Source organism: Grus americana, chromosome 2, assembly GCF_028858705.1.
Source record: "Grus americana isolate bGruAme1 chromosome 2, bGruAme1.mat, whole genome shotgun sequence".
Lineage (NCBI taxonomy): Eukaryota > Metazoa > Chordata > Aves > Gruiformes > Gruidae > Grus > Grus americana.
In genome coordinates, this window is record NC_072853.1 from 5,186,011 (window position 1) to 5,204,897 (window position 18,887).

The 18,887-nt window shown below is 38.8% G+C and overlaps 1 protein-coding gene across 4 annotated transcripts in view; it reads left to right on the forward strand.

The window, feature by feature from the left end:
* The window catches only part of TRAPPC9 (trafficking protein particle complex subunit 9), a 528,370-nt gene that overhangs the window by 234,366 nt on the left and 275,117 nt on the right, over positions 1–18,887 (forward strand). For all 4 annotated transcript variants that reach the window (XM_054814465.1, XM_054814467.1, XM_054814464.1 and 1 more), the window contains one exon: positions 15,621–15,774. In XM_054814465.1, coding sequence (XP_054670440.1) covers positions 15,621–15,774 — 154 coding nt within the window. The remainder of the gene's footprint in view (positions 1–15,620; positions 15,775–18,887) is intronic.

Consider the following 18,887-nt stretch of genomic DNA (forward strand, 5'->3'; position numbering starts at 1 on the left):
TGAGCTGAGGTCCTGTTTTTCATTTGAATTTAGACTTGTTAAGTACTAAAGTAAACTTCAAAAGTGAAGTTTGCGTTAAGTCATTGAGATGTTTTTAAAAATATCCATAGGCTTAAATAATAGGCTGTGCTGTGTTCTGTAAATAATGCTCTAAAGTGCTTCTTATTAACGTGTTTTGTGTTACTCATGAGCAGAAGAATATTCAGAGTCATGACCTCTTTAATATGAAATAAAGAATTTCATGAAAGTAAGTTCTGGAGTGATTAGTGAGCACTGATAAAATGGTGACAGCAGGCAATAAGTACATATACGCAGGCTTTAATCGTGAAATTTAAATCTAGATGAGGAATATTGTACGTCAGTAACTCCTCATTGTTTGCTTCCCAGGCTGTTCTATGTGTGTTCGAGTCAACTTCTTTCTTCTATTCTCTTGTATTTTGATGTTAGGTCTCCTTTTCTGGAAAGAGCAGACCATCTGTAATTTTGAAGGAGAGCTTCTTGTGTTTTATCTGGCATTATCTGAGAGGCTCTGCAGGCTGGACTCCTGTACAATGATATTTCCAAGCACACGGTGACATTAGACAGTTGGTTATGTCTGTACTACTTGTCCTGAAAACACGCTCACCAAAACAAGCCCTGGTTTTTGTCTTTCATATTGCTTCTTGCTATTCTCAGTGCCGCTATCAACCTCACAAATTCACTTATTTTTGATCCCTTGCACACAAGAACTGATTTATACAAATAATTAACATTTTTAAAAATGGAGCATTTTTGAAAGCAAGCTGTTTGTTCTTTTGATATAAACTGGCTATTTTTTTCCTAAGGCAATTTAAACCATGTGACTTTTTCATTTTCTGCATTTCCATTCTCTTCAGTTGGGAAACCAAATCACTTTATTTCCTTCCCAAGTCTTCATTTTATTTTGTGTACACGTATGGAAGAAACAATAAACTGATATTTCCAATAATGAAATAATGATAATGATTTAACCAGGGTTTCTAAGCTTGCTTGACAAATGTATTCTGACACGATAGGAACTTCCTTGAGACAGAAGGTTACAGATTTGCTATTGAAATGGTATTGTCTAAAGAAATATAACATAAAAAGAGATAGATAAAAAGTGAGTTATTGGGAATTATTTGAAGGAGAATATCTATTTGGTTTAGGGACTACAAGTTGCCCCAGGTTTGTGAAACTGTTCGTCCCCCTCATTTGCTGAACAATTGCAGAATTAATTTAGTTCCAAAATGCAATTTGTACTTGGAGCTGTTAATCCATGTCTGATATTCTGATTATCAGCTTGAAGATACCTTAGTTTTTGACTGAATTAGACAATTTTCAGAAAGGAAAAGTGTGGAAAAGCACCATGGGGTGAGGTAAGTGTTGCTTCTCCTACTCCTCTGGCTTCTGTAGCCCACGAGAGTCCGTTGTATCTGTCTTTTGGAGTATATTTTCATCCCCGCCTGCATTCCGGCTCCTGAAGTAGCTGCCAAGGGCTGGACCAAAGTGCCGGTGCAGTGGCACAAGGACAGGGCTCCGGGCGCTGCCGAGCTGGTGCCTACAACGAGCAATAGTTTGCCTCAATGCTGAGAATAGCCAGAGATGAAGAGCCCAAAAGGTTGTGAATGAGAATTGTTTGCACAGCATTTCCCCCCCCCCCCCCCCCACTGCATTATTCTTTTTGATGATGTTCATGATTACAAGCCAAAATTATCCCTACTTATTGTCACTCACATTACAGTTTTCAATTAAGGTGGTGATTCGATTTAGTGATTTCCTGTGTTCTTTGATAGCGTATGGATTTCTGTAAGAGAACAGTCCATCGGAAAAAAATGTGTGTAGATACCTATTTGAAGGATATTACAGCTAAAAAGAAAAAGAAAAGAAAACTACTCTTTTATGACTTTGTACTCAATTATGCATCATTAGAGTCTTGTATATTTAGGAAGGAATGCTGCTATTTAGCCCATTTCCTACCACCTGGAAGTAACTTGATTTACAATTAAGAAAACTGCTCTTTTTAGTAATATCAAAACTCTTAATGTACTATTTTAGTGACATGTCATACAATATGCCATGTGCTCATTAAAGTCAGGTTTTGTCCTTTTTGGGAAATGATTCTAATGTAGTCTAGTCAAAGAATTTCATTTAATTACATGTGTAATAGAACTTTCTGCTTTTACTTAATTGGTCTCGCCTACGTTGTTTCTGCCTATTAGATGATAATTCAACAATTTCCAATTTGTATACCCCTGAGGGAGGCTCAATGGGAATAAATGGGCGTAAAAAGATCTCTGCAGCTTTATTCCTCAATTTACTGCTTGATGGTGCCTCTTTTTTAGTCATATGGAAGAAGAGAAATGCAGAATAGTAAGCGATAAAAAGGGAAATCTTCTGAATAAAAACGTAGCTTCAGAACAAAGCAGATTGTATAATCTGTTCTTAGTATATTTACAGTATTATTTGCTTAGTATAGGCTATATAAACCCAATTTTAATAATACATTCTTCCAGTTTTCATATTAACCCTATAACCCATTTATATCTGTATAACTGAATAACTCAGAGCAAATTAGCACATCGGAAGCATGGGGGCTTCTCAGTGGATGGGAGGGTTTATATAACAACTACAGGCTGGTCAGTCTCACCTCCATGCCTGGCAAGATCATGGAGTAGATCCTCCTGAAGACTATGCTCAGGCACGTGGAAAATAAGGAGGTGATTGGTGACAGCCAGCATGGCTTCACCAAGGGCAAATCGTGCCTGACAAATTTGGTGGCCTTCTATGATGGGGTTACAGCGTTGGTGGACAAGGGAAGGGCAATTGACATCATCTACCTGGACTTGTGCAAGGCATTTGACACTGTCCCACATGACATCTTTGTGTCTAAATTAGAGAGACATGGATTCGATGGATGGACCACTCGGTGGATAAGGAATTGGCTGGATGGTCGCACTCAAAGAGTTGTGATCAACGGCTCAATGTCCAAGTGCAGACCACTTAGGAGTGGCATTCCTCAGGGGTCGGTATTGAGACTGCACTGTTTAACATCTTTGTTGGCAACATGGACAGTGGGATTGAGTGCACCCTCAGCAAGTTTGCCAACGACACCAAGCTGTGTGGTGTGGTCGACACGCTGGAGGGAAGGGATGCCATCCAGAGGGACCTTGACAGGCTGGAGAGATGGGCCCGTGCGAACCGCATGAAGTTCAACAAGGCCAAGTGCAAGGTCCTGCACATGGGTCAGCAGCAATCCCAAGCACAGCTACAGGCTGGGAGGAGAATGGATTGAAAGCAGCCCTGAAGAGAAGGACTTGGGGGTACTGATTTGATGAGAAGCTCAACATGAGCCGGCAGTGTGCGCTTGCAGCCCAGACAGCCAACCGTGTCCTGGGCTGCATCAAAAGAGGTGTGACCAGCAGGTCGAGGGAGGTGATCCTGCCCCTCTACTCCCCTCTGGTGAGACCCCACCTGGAGTACTGTGTCCAGCTCTGGGGGCCCCACTACAGGAGAGACATGGAGCTGTTGGAGAGAGTCCAGAGGAGGGCCACGAAGCTGATCAAAGGGTTGAAGCACCTCTCCTGTGAGGACAGGCTGAGAGAGCTGGGATTGTTCAGCCTGGAGAAGAGGAGGCTCCAGGGAGATCTAATTGCGGCCTTCCAGTACCTGAAGGGGCCTACAGGAAAGCTGGTGAGGGACTGTTTATCAGGGAGTGTAGTGACAGGACAAGGGGTAATGGGTTTAAGCTGAAGGAGGGTCGATTTAGATTAGATGTTAGGAAGAAATTCTTGACTGTGAGGGTGGTGAGGCACTGGACCAGGTTGCCCAGAGAGGCTGTGGATGCCCCCTCCCTGGAAGTGTTCAAGGCCAGGTTGGATGGGGCTTTGGGCAACCTGGTCTAGTGGAGGGTGTCCCTGCCCATGGCAGGGGCGTTGGAACTAGATGATCTTTGAGGTCCCTTCCAACCCAAACCATTCTATGATTCTATGATACACAATTGTGGGGTACAGTTTGTCTGGTAGTACTAGGATATCATTTTGGGATATTTTGGCATTGGGATTGGCTATGTTAAATTGTTCTTTGTTGATGGGAAATAATTTTTTTCTTTTTTTTTTTTTTTGGTAAACTGTCAAACTAGCCTAATACTCGATGCGTGTTTCAGTATATGTGCCCCTCTAGGTATTATTTAGGTATTAGTTTAGGGGTATTGGCTTCTTTGCAGGAACTGGGAACCAGGTGGGACAGGATGGTTTAAAAAAAAAAAAAAAAGTTGGTCATCTATATACAATTGAATTTCAACTCTCTCATAAGCTGGAAGTGAAAATGTATTGATTCCCCCTCCAAGGTGGAGAATAAGACTGATTGCTAAACTGGGATTCAGTTTGAAATAGACGTCTAAATCTAGATATGTTTACATATGTTTTTATTATAGTCAGCAAAATCTAGTCAATGAGTGGAAAGTATATGTAATTTTCATAAAAGACATCTCAAATAATTGTTTTCTATTTTTGTACCTTTGAATTTTACCTTGCAGTTTGCATTTTTTTTAAAGGAAAAATTGTCGTGCAGAAATTTAGATAGCATCATCTTCTGAGCTTTTATTATCTGTAAAAGAATACTACAAAGAAACATATTCACAGAATTTTGATTAATTTTTTTTCTTAGACCATAAAATTTAGATTTAGATGAATGAAAAGACTTTGTAAATTTCTAGGTTAAAAAGAAATGCTCCCCCCCACACACCTTCAACATTTAAATATTTTAAGACCCTACTAAAGCTTCTAAATAATATCAAGATAATTTTTACTTGAAATAATTTTTTCTCAGTTTATGAAGCACTGAAAAGATTAATCTAAAATTATATATATTTTTAAAGCTAGACATTTATAAAACATTATTTCAAGTAGCTATAAAACTCCTTAATCTTGATGGGATATTCCTCATTTTAAGAGGAATACTTTCTCTTAAAAATCATGAAAATTTTGAAAAAGTTTAGTAATATAGTTAAAATTATAGTTTCAGTGTGAACTTCTAATTGAAAGGTCATAATTTGGGAGTTTTGTTTTAAATTGCTCCTCAGCTTCTTGGGGGCTTCTTGGTTTCCATGATAACAAAGGGGGCTCTAAAAGTCTATCAAAACCAAAGTGTCTTTATCTCAAACACTATTAGTTGACTGCTCATAAGTTCTAGTATTTGTAATCCCCTTTCCCACCACTTCCTCCAAATGTAGTGAATAAATTTATTCTCATATTAGAAATTTGTGTGTATGAAAATTATAAGAAATGTTGTTTTATTACTGGCACCAAAAATCCTCTGAGTTGCTTTACACTAGCTGCATATTCTGCGAAAGCTTCCCAAGCATGACTTTGCTCACAGGTGAAATTTTCCTTTCTAAAATTTAAACTACTGTGTTCTATTTCTGAACCATAGGGAAGAAAACTAAAAAGCCTGTGATGTAGTTTGATTTTTTAATTTGCTTTAGTTCTTTGAAGATGGTTGTGTTGCTGGCTGGACATTAGGCAGGCATGCAAACAGGGCTGCGCAATCGATTGTCCGTATATAACATGTGGTCTATACCACCTCAATGGACTGACGTTGCTCCAAAACGAGTATTTTCCCATTTTAATAGTTAAATAAATACTGAATTTGTAGCTGTAGTGTTCAGATCTGAGGCTGGTGGGCGTTTGGCTCCGCTGCCCTTTCCCATGGGAGCTCAAGCTCACGGCTCATTGAAGAAGAGGGCAACTGGAAGGGCAGCTATTTGATAAGATACGGCAGTTTCCAAATGGGAAGTTACAGCAGTTGAGTTTGGGCTAAAATAACAACTGTGCTCATCTTCTGATGTACTAATCAGGCAACAACTAATGCAACCCAGCAATACGTGGGGCAAAATGTGCAAAGGTAAATCAATATAAACACGATGAGATACAAGTGAAGACAATCTCAGCTCTGCATATTGCTGAAGTTGGATCCAGGGCTGCTAAAGGCTGAGTAGAGTTAGCAATAGATGCAACGCCTTGGTTTGTTAACCGTTATTTCCTGGGCAGAGGGGAAGTGCTTTGAGGCTATCACATTAACGTTTATTAAGGATGTAACTGTTGACGAGAATTGGTAAGACCAGTGTGGTCTTTCAGGCTTGCTGCACTGCTCAGTGAGAGAGTTTGTTTTCTGAGAATAGCTTGTTTCTGAGGATTGACTTGAGGAAATTTAGGTGTTTAGGTGTTTTTGGTGGAGGAAGCATTAAATAAACTTTTTGTGCATACACTGGTTTTGGGGAAAAATATTGTTTAGGTGAAAATTTGTGTGTGAGGTGTATAATTTTAAGTAATAATGCTGAGAAGTTGACTGCTACAGAACCCGTGTGCCTCCTCAGGTGAAGCTTACTCAGTGGGAGCTTAGATTTAGGGAACATTATTAAAGCTTCTTGTGCCCCTACTCATGTTTGTGAACATTGTTCCTGGTAGTAGTTACAAAATAAGCTCTGGAGGTCAGAACTCATGGACCACATTGCTACGGTGGGAGTTGTTCGCTGTTGTACTGGTGCTTTGATTTCTTAAACTGATTATGTCCTGATTGTCTTCCAACTTTATTCTTTCGCAGGCTAGCTTAAGTATGGTGTCACTGTGGTGGCTTAACCCTGGCTGGAGGCCAGGTGCCCACCAAAGCCTCTGTATCACTCCCCTCCTCAGCTGGACAGGGGAGGGAAAATATAACAAAAGGCTCGTGGGTCGAAATAAGGACAGGGAGAGATCATGCGCCAATTACTGTCACGGGCAAAACAGACTCGACTCAGGGAAATTAATTTAATTTATTACCAATAAAATCAGAGTAGGATAATGAGAAATAAAACCAAATCTTGAAACATCTTCCCCTCACTCGTCCCTTCTTCCAAGGTTCAACTTCACTCTCAATTTCCCTCCTTTCTCCCCGCCAGTGGCACAGGGGGATGGGGAATGGGAGTTGTGGTCAGTTCATCACACGTCGTTTCTGCCACTCCTTCCTCCTCAGGGGGAGGACTCCTCACACTCTTCCCCTGCTCCAGTGTGGGGCCCTCCCACAGGAGACAGTCCTCCACCAACTTCTCCAACGTGAGTCCTTCCCATGGGCTGCAGTTCTTCACAAACTGCTCCAGCGTGGGTCCCTTCCATGGGGTGCAGTCCTTCAGGAACAGACTGTTCCATCGTGGGTTCCCCACGGGGTCACAAGTCCTGCCAGCAAACCTGCTGCAGTGTGGGCTTCTCTCTCCATGGGGCCACAGGTCCTGCCAGGAGCCTGCTCCAGTGTGAGCTTCCCAAGGGGTCACAGCCTCCTTCAGATGTCTCCACCTGTTCCACCATGGGGTTGTCCACGGGCTGAAGGTGGATATCTGCTCCACCATGGACCTCCATGGGCTGCAGGAGTACAGCCTGCCTCACCATGGTCTTCTCCACAGGCTGCAGGGGAATCTCTGCTCCAGCACCTGGAGCACCTCCTCCCCCTCCTTCTGCACTGACCTTGGTGTCTGCAGAGTTGTTCCTCTCACATCTTCTCACTCCTCTCTCTGGTTACAATTGCTCTAGGTTTGTGGGGTGTTTTCCCCCCCCCCCTTCTTTAACTATGTTATCCCAGAGACGCTACCACTGTTCCTGATGGACTTGGCCTTGGCCAGCAGTGGGTCCATCTTGGAGGACATGGAGGAAGCTTCTAGAATCTTCTCACAGAAGCCACCCCTGTAGCCCACCCCCACTACCAAAACCTTCCCATGCAAACCCAGTACAGTCACTCATAAAACTTGCTTCTGGGACTTGAGAATCTGTAATAAAATCTGTATAGCTCCTTTTTATACCAAAAGAATCAGTGAGGCTGTGGCAAAATAAACATTTTAAAGTTCATGGACTGGGCTAACTTGAATACAAGACTCTTCAAGGAACTAACCACAGAGCACTCTTAAGGGCTATTGTTTTTTTAAGCAATTCTGAAAATGTGAAGGTCACACATGTGATAGAATTATAGAAGTTACACATCTAGGATGGGAAATTGTTTGGGAAAACAATGACTTGGAAAATAATTTGGTTATCACAGTAAATCTCAAAGTGAACTTTTACTGCAGTGCTCTGGGAAAAAGGGCAAATATTATCTTTGCATATAAAGACACGCAAGTACAATGTAATTTAATTAATAATTCACTACCAATGTAATTGATACAATGTAGTTGTATCTTGAAGGGATAGTCCATGGCGAAATGCGTACACTGAGCATTCATGCATCCTCTCATTTTACCCAAAAATGTTCGACTCGCTTCCTTTACATCTTCTATGTATAGCCCTGTATAATTTAATTGCCTCCTGTGCAATCACTGAGATGGACCGCTTCGTGTATGAATGATTTCTCAGTTGTGTAGGCTGTTCTGGTGTTTCGAATACTCTGTTTAGTTTCAAGCACTCTGAGTTTGGATTTTACCAGGATCTCAGTATTTTGAAGATGACCTTTGTGTTGTACGCAACATGTTATGTCCATATTCCTTTAAAAGAGGAGCATTGCCAGCAATTGCATGATTTGTTGGAGATTTTGAAGGTTTTTTTCTGAAGAGAAAGTGAGTTGATGCTCCAGGTTTATCATGTGCAAGAGGCTGTGAGACCTCTCTGAGTGTCTTGTTGTCCTACACAGGTCCTACACAGACCCAGCGCCACTCCGTTTGCACCATAGCACTGTGCCCTGGAACAGCAACAACCGTCAGCATTGGGACAGGACAGAGCCCATGCTGTGAAATGAGCCGGTGGTGATTCCTGATCACAGTGCTCCTTACCGGTGTTTCTGGTTTCTTTGGGGTCTTCCAAAAGCAGTGGCACTAGACGTTTTTGTCCCATGTTCCTTAATGCTAGGTGTGTGCAGAGTCAGGAGGCAGATAAGGGTTGGAGCACGTGAGTACCTGGTTCCTCCACTTGAGGCTACCTGGAAGAGATGTTCTGAACATAGAGAAGCTCACCTTATTCCACTTTATTTTTCTCTTTACTTCTTGGGGTGGGCAAACTTATCAATCCTTTCATGAGAAGATTGAGAGCGTTGGAATGATAACAAGGCAGGAGTGTAGAGTGAGGGTTTTTGGTCTTGTTTGTTCTATCTGGCACAAAATTCCATGTTTTTAATTCATGTATATTTTCTTTTGAACTTTCTGCCATATAAAGGCAATATGGAATTATACAAATGATCAACTGAATGTGAACGTATACCTTTTGAAATTTGTTTCTCTGATTATTAATATTCTGCTGAGAGGTAAGAGGTATGGTATGGCATTATTTTGGATAACGAGAGGATGACAATCCATTTGTAGTTCATCTGTGATAAATAAATGGAGGATATTCAACTCAATCTTCAGGTATTATCATGCTTACGCTTTTCTAGATTTCCTAATGGAGTCAATGACAATTGATTATTAGTCTCTTATGCCCCCTATAGAAGTTGGTGTATTTACAGAATAGGCTATTACCATTATTATTATTATTATTATTTTAAATTTCTGATTTCATTAAATAGCTAACAGTTTTGCTGCATAGTGATTGCCATAGAAATCCCAATTATTTAAATGGACCAGTGAAAAAAGCTACAAGTTGAAGTTAATTGTTATGCCTCTTCATTTCCAGTGTATGGTTTTCAAATTTGGAGTTAGGCATTAAAAAGCGAGATTCTCAGCATGCATAGTATAATTTCATTTAGACAGAAGATTTATGTAGCTAACTATCTCTTAACACTGTTCCATTTTCAAATATTACATTATATACAGTGGAACTATTCTTTCCTAATTTAACTTTTTATCATCGGAAATGTTGTGGATCAGATAAGTATAAGATTTTGAATTTTACGGACTTCAACACTCTAGTTTGACTTTTATCTCCTCTTCAATTATTTTAAATAAATTATTAAGTTCTAAATGCAAATTTTTTCATTTAATTGACCTTTTTTGAGATTAATTGAAAAATTTATCTTTTGCTCTGCACAGTTCAGATATTAAAGCAATCCTTTTCCTTTATGAAGTCAATTTGAGGCCAGGAGGAAACGTCATTACTTATGGGTCGCTTGAGCTACTTCTTTTTACAGTTGTCTTTTATCGTAGTGAGTGAAACATAGATTGCGCTTCTAAAGCAGTGAAATAATTAGAAGTAAACACAAGGTACATGTTAGTTTGGATTACTTCCTCATTTTCATTGAGTGATCCATGTGTGTTCATCTCAAGAGATTTGATTCTTGAGGTGTGTCTGCCTATAAACTATTATATACTAAGTGGCACTACCATTTTTTACATCAGTTGCAGAACTTGTATTTAGGGTAGAATTATGCGTACTTGAAACACGATGTTATAGGAATGTTATTACTGAGATTGCACAATGGAAAAATCAAGTGAAGTTTGGGGTTTTTTTTTTTAAAGTAGGCTTGTCTTCATGCATTTTTTTTCCTCGTGAAAGTGAGAACAAGAGTATCATCCTCACTTCTAGCCTTTCCTGAAATTTAAAGTCATCGACTATACAGGGACTATGCGTATACATAAGCATTTTGCATAAGTAGTAGTAATACGGTCTGGCTCTGTAGAGCCAGACAGTCCCTGCTGTCTACTTTATGTAAGAAAGGGGGATGAACAGGAAGCATAATATTGAATAAAGTCTCCAATTGCCTCCTTTCAGCTTCATTATGGAAACAGCTTGCAAACTCATCTGTTGATGATAGTATTTAAATAGGTAGTTAGCCATGAGGAAGAGATTTTGAGTTCCTGTTAGATCATTTTTTCCTAAAGATAATTGAATAAGGACTATCTCTAGATTTTATTCTTCCAACCTAAGCAGCAGTATTTTATTTACTTAATGAAAGACGAAATCTAGTTATGCTAACTAGATTGCTGCTTTTCTTTTAATACCATGCCTGCTTTTAACCCTGTTTTATTTGGAGAGTGTGACATATTTAATTTCACTTTATAGATTCATCCTCTTGTAAGAGACGAGGACATCCAAAGAGCCTGTCACTGGGGGATGGGGTATGCCTGGGACCTGCCCGCTCTCCTGCCAGGATCAAGGGCAGGACTTCATAGCGCTACAGGCAACACTCCCTTAGGGAATTTTTCACCTATTAATTTTATCCGCTACTTGCCACTTCTGTGAAACTGTCGGTGTTGCTTCATTTTAACCGGCGCTGCTTTAGTAAAAAGAGACGTGCAAGGCGTTGGCTCAGGACTAGGCGCGATGTCATTTTAAAGGAAGGGGTTTTTTTTCTTGATACAAAGTCCTTTCCGTTGTGCTTTTCGTTGTTGTCAGGACAGAGTAATATTTCCAGTAAAGTTGAAACTCATTTTAGGAAAAGTGGTGAAATGATCTGTCCGGTGTCGTTAATAATTCTCTACTGTTACTTTAATAGGACTTTAGATAACTGTCATTGAAATGTCTGCGACACCATCAGAAGGTTTGTCATTTTTTTTTCCCCTGTAAGTCATCCTGACAGGTGACGTGAGATGATACCGTGCAGACATATATCAGCATTGCCAATGAGCTGACCTTTTCCTCTTCATTCCCTTAATTTGTATTTGAATAATTTGCATCCCTGTGACGACGCTTGGTTGTCTGAGTAGCTGTCACAACGGCTTGGGCTCGTTTCCTGACAAAACCCAGTAGTTTCAAAACACGATCGCTTCATTATTCATGGAAACTGTTGTTACTTTCTCCCTCCTCCCGCACAAGCAAGGTTAGCCAGAGAGAAACAAAACCCGTTTTGCATTTGCGGGATTGGCTATTAAATATTTTTACATAATGCAGTGGTTTTATACAAATATCTCATGATTTATTGAAAACTCTCCTTGTAGGAAATTTGGATAGCTACCCATGAGGCAAAGAAGGTTAAAAGGAAATTCTAGTCCCTTTTCCTGAAGCAAGTATATGTTTAAACTTTTGCATTTTAAGATCATCTGTGTTTTCCCTGATTTGTAATTACTGTGAAGGGCAAGGTACTGTGTATACAGTTACTCTTCCACAACGTGAACCGTCGTTATCCTAGCCTTTTGGAATAAATTGGATGCCTGTTTCAATCTGAATTGCCTTTTTTTTTTTTTTTTTTTTTACTCCTTCTCTCTACATAGAGCCTGTAGATTGTTGTATATCACGACAAACGAACAAATTTGGGGAGGAAAGAGGTGCAGAGAACTCTAGAAAAGAAACACAGGTTGTAAAGTAACTGGAGATGACTACGATAATTTAACTGGCGAAAGACTTTTACAGCTAAAATACATTTCAATTTCATTATTTTGATGCACAGCACAGTCACAAAGTTGGGTGATCTTCAAGACGTTGCCTGTCACTGCCTTCTGCGTCTTTTAGGATAAAGCCCATGTGATCTCTACAGATCACTTGAAAATTGAAAAATCCTTTTTTTTTTTTTAGTTGGTGATTGTAACCCAATATCGAGTTTATCTGTTTTCTCCTTCAGTCAGCTGGCTTCAGGAATTGTTCATCCATTCGTTAATACCTCACTGGTGAAATGCAGCTTTTGAGATGGGAGAAATCCGTGCATTAAACTTAAAGCGAAGAAGCCGTGTTTGTGTAGGGGTAAATTTTTAAGGATGAGTGACTGATTTAGGTTACGGTATTTATCTCTTGTTTTGATTTTTGCGTAAGCCCTTCCAATTTACTACACATTCCATAGGCTGAGGAATAAATACTGAAGCAACATTACTGATAAAAAATGCAGAGACAAAACTCGATATGAATATTTTTAGCACAAGAGGAAGCAGAATACTGATGATTTAAGGCATATATGTTTAAGAAAAAGAGCTAGGATTTAATTTTGTGATGCTTTACTTTGAGTGTAGCTATAGTCTTGAAAAATTGTATTTTACCTCTGTTTGTTGCTTTCATATATTCTGCCTACGGCTGTATTTGTCGTGTTGTTTTGTGTAATTTTTTTTCTCTCCATAGTTCTCTTTTACTCAGACCTCTTCACTTGCTAGCTGGCAAGTATGTTGTTGGGGGTGGGTTTGTATCTTCTCATGTGATGTGAGGTGTCACTGTGCTAAATACAGTATACACAGTATAAACAAAAACCTGGTTAAGAAATTTGAAAAATTAGTAGAACTTCTGAATACTAGGAGCCCTATTTACTTAAGTTTTCCATACCTTAGAGCTTAATAAAAATTATTTCAAGCAGAGCTGTACAGTGAACTGTTGTTAAGAGTAATCTAGACTGTATTCCTGAAGCTGATGTGGATTTATTGTAGGCTATTGGGGAAAAAAAGTGCTTACACGCATGTTTAATTTCCAGAAAAAAAATTACCATATTGCCAGTAATGATCCATTGACAGAAGAATGCAATCTGAATGCCCTCAATTAAATATTAAATATCGTTAGGCAGGAATGTTTTTCTAATATATCATTCACTTAGAGAAGTGTGGCACAATAATTACACGAGAGCTGTTTTCCACGTCCATGGGGAGATGGATTCTAAATAGGTTTGCCTGTTTGGAACTAAGATATAATGTATCGTCGGAACACAACTATAGGTAACTATGAGTATTTATGTGAGAATTCAAGCAGTACTGTGTATATAATAGAAATCAAGTACTGGGTTTACATCTGCTCGTGTACCACAGAGCGGTGAAGTAATCTCCGAAACGAAGGCGAAAGTGATTTCGTAATGTTCCAGTTGTGTCTCTTGTCTTCCACGCGTGTTGCCCGTGCCAAATCCAGGCAACTCAACTGGCATTTGCAGAATCGAATCATACTTCAATGCCAGTAAGAATTGATGTTACTAGTCATAGTTTCAGGCCTGATAGTCTTTTTAAAAATCCACTCTACAGATTGGATCGAGGTGTTTTTCATTACATTCTTTATTCCTGGCTTGATTCCAGCAGCTCCTGGGATACACTTTTGTAGCTCATTTTAGCTTTTTTATATGCCCAGCACTTGATGGTCTTTGCATGCAAATGAAGAACTCTTAATGATCTCTTGCTGTAGGAAAAAATAGCCCAACACCCCCCCCCCCTTAGAGAGGAATAGATTAATTCCTCTGCCTTTTTTTGATTTTTAAATGTGAAGATCAGCAAAGACGTGGTCTGCAGAAGAGGCAGCTTATAGAAGCAGTAATTGTGCCACCTTTGTCCCAGTGCTGTATTTGTACTTTTTAATGATGAAGGTAGTTTTGGAACATTAACAGCTTCTCCCGAGATACCAGTTTTTGCTCAGGGTGAAGCGTGATGGGCCCATTTGAATTCATCTTTCCACACCGAACTTCCTAATCTCCAGATTATTCCTTGGTTTTGTAATTGCTGTGTATTTTCTCCCAATTTCTTTTAGGGTCGAGATTCTCTTAATGCTAATTATAGAAAATACCTTCTGGTCTGGGGGGGTGGATTTCAAAGCCCTTTCTTGCCGACTTTTGTTACTAGTGTTTTCCTTTTGGCAACATTTATGGAATATGTTTCCCTCTTTCTGTGTAGAAATAGATAAAGGAATAATAGTAATCCTGTGGTTTTGTGAAATGCCCTTCCCGTACCCCTTCTTAGATTGTAGTTGCATTTCATCACAAATTGTTTTCAAAGCTGTTGCTTGGTCTTCTGTTTTCCTTAAGTGCAAAGTCATCTCAAGAGCAATATGTTTTAATTCTTCCCTAATTATTTTTCTATTTCAGACGATTCAGGAAATTAAAGCTGTTTTGGCAGCACAGTATATTAGATCTGCTATAACCACATTTCATGTGATGTGAGCTGGTCTAAATTCTCTTTTATATTAGATTAGTGATTCTAGTTTAACATATAAGTATTTAGTATGCATTATAGCATAATATATTTAATTTAATTTGCTTTTATGCCTTACTGTACATTTAATAAAGCAATTATTTAACCATTTACTACCAATGAATTATGCTATGATATTGAAATTAATATTGCCTGTAATTCATGAAGATACATGAAGCGAGATGCAAGTATCTTCTCAAAGAAAAAGACAAGGGCCACGTTTAGGCCCTAGTCCTGCGGTTATTTTGTCCTTCCTTCCTGAGTTTTGTAGGGAAATTTTAAAGGAAAATTTAGGAGGTTGGCTTGTAAAACCAATGAAGTGCACATGGCTTTCTAAGTGTGTTACCGTTGACTTCAGGAGACGCTTTGGTGTATAATATTTTGCTTCACTTTGTGTAGAGGTTGGGCTTAATAAACTACTTTAAATAGGACGTTCATCTGCATTTGGCCCAGTCTTGTTGCTTTTTTTTCAGCAAGTCTTAAGCACACCAGGAGCTTTTACGTACAAAAAGCGAAGGCAGATGAACCTCTGCAGAACCACAATAAAGTCAACCGGTTGCAACTGCCAAACAGATGGCTTGTGTACCACTCACACAGGCATTGAGGTGTTGATTGATGTTTTGTGAAAAATCTTATCGTCTTCAATAGACTTAGACTTCTGTTTTCAGTAGCATAAATCATATGCCTTATATACCATTAATATACAGACTAGATGCCACTGAGACAAATATAATAATCTCGCAGTGCTTGGTTTCCCAGTTGTCTGAATTTTCTGCAGAAGTAATATCTGGAAAATTGTTTTTGTAAAAATCCTGTTTTTTTCTCTTTCTTTTCTTTTTTTTTTTTTTTTCTCTTTTCTTTTCTTTCTTTGCTCCAGTATGGCTATCCAAGTTGACAAGTTCAGTTTTGAGAGCTTCCCAGAATCCCCTGCCGATGGCGCACAGTTTGCGAATGCAAAGCAGCTGGAAGAAGAAAGGCAACAAGCAAAAGGTCTGGAGATTAACAGCAAGCTGGATATTTGCTGGAAAATTATATCCTTTCATAAATACTTGCTTTAAAAATATATAAATAGATGCCCTATGACACATTTTATTTTATAATTCAACTCACTTTATAGCACTGTTACTGAAAAGAAAAGTAATTAGAACTATGAAGCTTATCATAATTATAGACTATTTAAGGTTAATTGTGCTGTATATTATTTAGACGATGCTAGGGTCTTACTATAATGGCTTTTTCTGAGTCATTGAGCCTGCCGCAAACACTGTGTGGTTTTTCTCAACTTTTAGGGAACTGAGGAAGTACAGTTAGGATTGATGAGTAGTAGTTTTATAGGGTCAAATTTTTCTAGTCTCCCCCACACCGAGTAACTGAATCATGAAGAAATACATGAAGCTGGATTTAGAGAGTTTTCATATATTTAATTAAATTTGAGCAAATCAGAACATATTAGAATAATTTCTTTCCGAGTCCTCTTTACAGAGTTAGCAATACATCTAATCTTGGGTAGCCGTTTTAAGGCTTAGAAAGGACTTACGTGCTGACTTAGTCATCCTAAACATAAAATCCTCATAATCATTCTAAATGCAGTAAAATATTGCCTTATGATTATTAATAAGAAATTACATTCAGTTTAGAGTTAAAATAAACCAATGGTGTTGCTGTAAGTTTCATAATTTCCATAAAAAATCTTGTGCTTGGCTTGTCAGAAATACACTTTTTCATTATTTTCGTCAGGGAAACGTTCTGTGCGGCCAACAGCCCCCCAAGCCATGCGTTGATACTCAGCATCTTCCAGGAGATTTATATTTTTCACTCAGATCATCCTCAAATTCGCGTGATAGTGGGCGGCAGGAAATGAGAGAAGAGTGGCAATCAAATCGTGGTTTATATTTAGAGATGTCTTTTTGTACTTTTAATTGTACTGTTATCTAGTGATCTGAAATGATTTTTAATTAGTAATTATGAAATTAGCTGCGTGGGATTAGTCAAAGGCAAGACTTGAGACATAAATGAGGTTCCTTGTGCCTGGTTCTGTCCAGGCTACCTAAGCAACATTTCAGAAAGAGTTCAGATTATGCAAAAATGTTAATATTTAACCAGAACTCACTTAGAAAATTTCTGTGTTATGGCAAGATATAAATACTCTTTGATAGCATAGTTGAATTCTTATGCTGGAATTGAATGCATAGTTGTAATAATTTTGTCAGGGTGTAAAAATACATCCTCATTCATTTCCGTTGCTGAGCAACGCTGTTTACATGCATTCTGTGTTCTGTATTTAAACCCAATTCCGACACCAAAACTTCCATGGCTGACATGTAAGTCATTACCTTAGAAAACCAATAGAGCAATGCATGAATTCTGTGCGTTGAATTCTGTGCGTTAAATTCAGTGCAAGCATTAGTTACTGTGTTCTTAAGATTTGGTATGAATGTTCTTCTCTGTTCCTAGAACTAAAACTATTCCACTGAGAGGCAATGAATTGCGCGTGTGCTTAAAAATTCTTGAAGAAACATGTACGTTGTTTCCCCAATTTCATGTCCCAACTAGAGTCAGTCTTTCGCATCATTTTATTTCTCACGGCATCATTTAGATGTGACCCAGTAAAAACCAAATGTGTCCTCACTTCTGCTAGGTTTGAGAAACTTTGTTTCGGCAACATCTGTCCTCCCGCCAGAGGAATTTGACACTGACCAGCAGAGCTTAGTTCTGACATACTGATGGACAGACAGACACGTGGAGAAATCGATGGATAGCTTAACTGCCTAAGCCTTGGTTTCCTTCAGAAGCCAGCCTAAGTGCAGCCAAGAGAGAAAAAGTATTTGCAAAAATACCAAGGGATATAGTTGCTTATATTTCTTACTAGAGAAGTCATTTTTGCAAAAGTCTTTTGACTGGTAAGCCCAAGTGATCTCTTTGGTGTCTACCGTCTTGGAACTACTTTGAACTCTGCAGGTAACCTTTCTCTGCTCAGCATATGCATGAGAAGAGGAATGTATGTTTTAGAGAACACAGTTCAGCCAATTTTATTACGAGTACTCTTGTTTACAAAGGAAGGGCTATATTAGTTAGCTTGCAATTCCTTAAATTCGTACTGTATTAGTAGACGCTATATGAAATGATCACATAAACAAAGGCTTCAGATTTTAAGTGTGTGGATTACATTGACTGCAGTGAAAAGTTAGTTATACGAAATTCCTGAGAGGGCCAAAAATAGTTCACAAAGGATGAGCATTTCAGGTTGTATCTGCATGTCTTGAGGAGCACCAGAAGTAGTTTCCGATATGGGAAGTCCATTTTCCATGGCTTTATCCATTGAACTATTCACGGTTTCAAGTGATGAGATTTTCAGTGCTTCATCTGTGAAAGTATTGTAAAACTTGATTGATTTTCATATACTTTTGGAGGGCTGACGGCAGGAGGTAAAGACACAGCATATTATTCAATTTTTACATTTTTGGATAGAATAAAAATTATTAGGAAAATAGACCTTATAAGGAAGCTTACTGCCATGCCATCTCAATTAAGGAAAAGTCTGGAATAATGTAATTTAGTGTATCTTTGAGATTATAGGGGTATTGGGATCATTTAAATGAAGAACATGCTGTCTTGTTTTTTAGCATCTGTTAGATGGCATCTGGTATCAGCTTAACAACTGGGGTTTGTTTTAACACAGGATTTGAACAGACAGAGCACATGTAGTATTAAGGTGGCTCATGTTTTCAAATTACGCTTCTCTTCATATTTTCTAAATATTTTTAAACAAAATTTATATTTTCTTCAGGGACCTTCTATGCATTCTGACTCATGGATTGAGGCATCTGTACTAAGTGTCCTTTAAAGTTTCTAGAGTGCTGTGGCTGTTGCTGAGTGCTTTAAGATGTTCATCTTTTGACTGATACTTTGTACCTGAGTTCTTAAAAATCTTGAGTTAAGAAACTCACATGTTCCTCATGTGGAAGATGAAGGGCAGGTTAAACTTCTCTCTGTGGTCTTTACATACTGTGTTAGATCCACCATAGATTACGACTCTTCAGAGTATTCCATTGACTTGTGCCATCTGCATTTTGACTTCAGAAATTCAAATATGTTCAGAATAATTTCAGATAATGTGGTTACATGCAAGTGATCCTCATTTTTA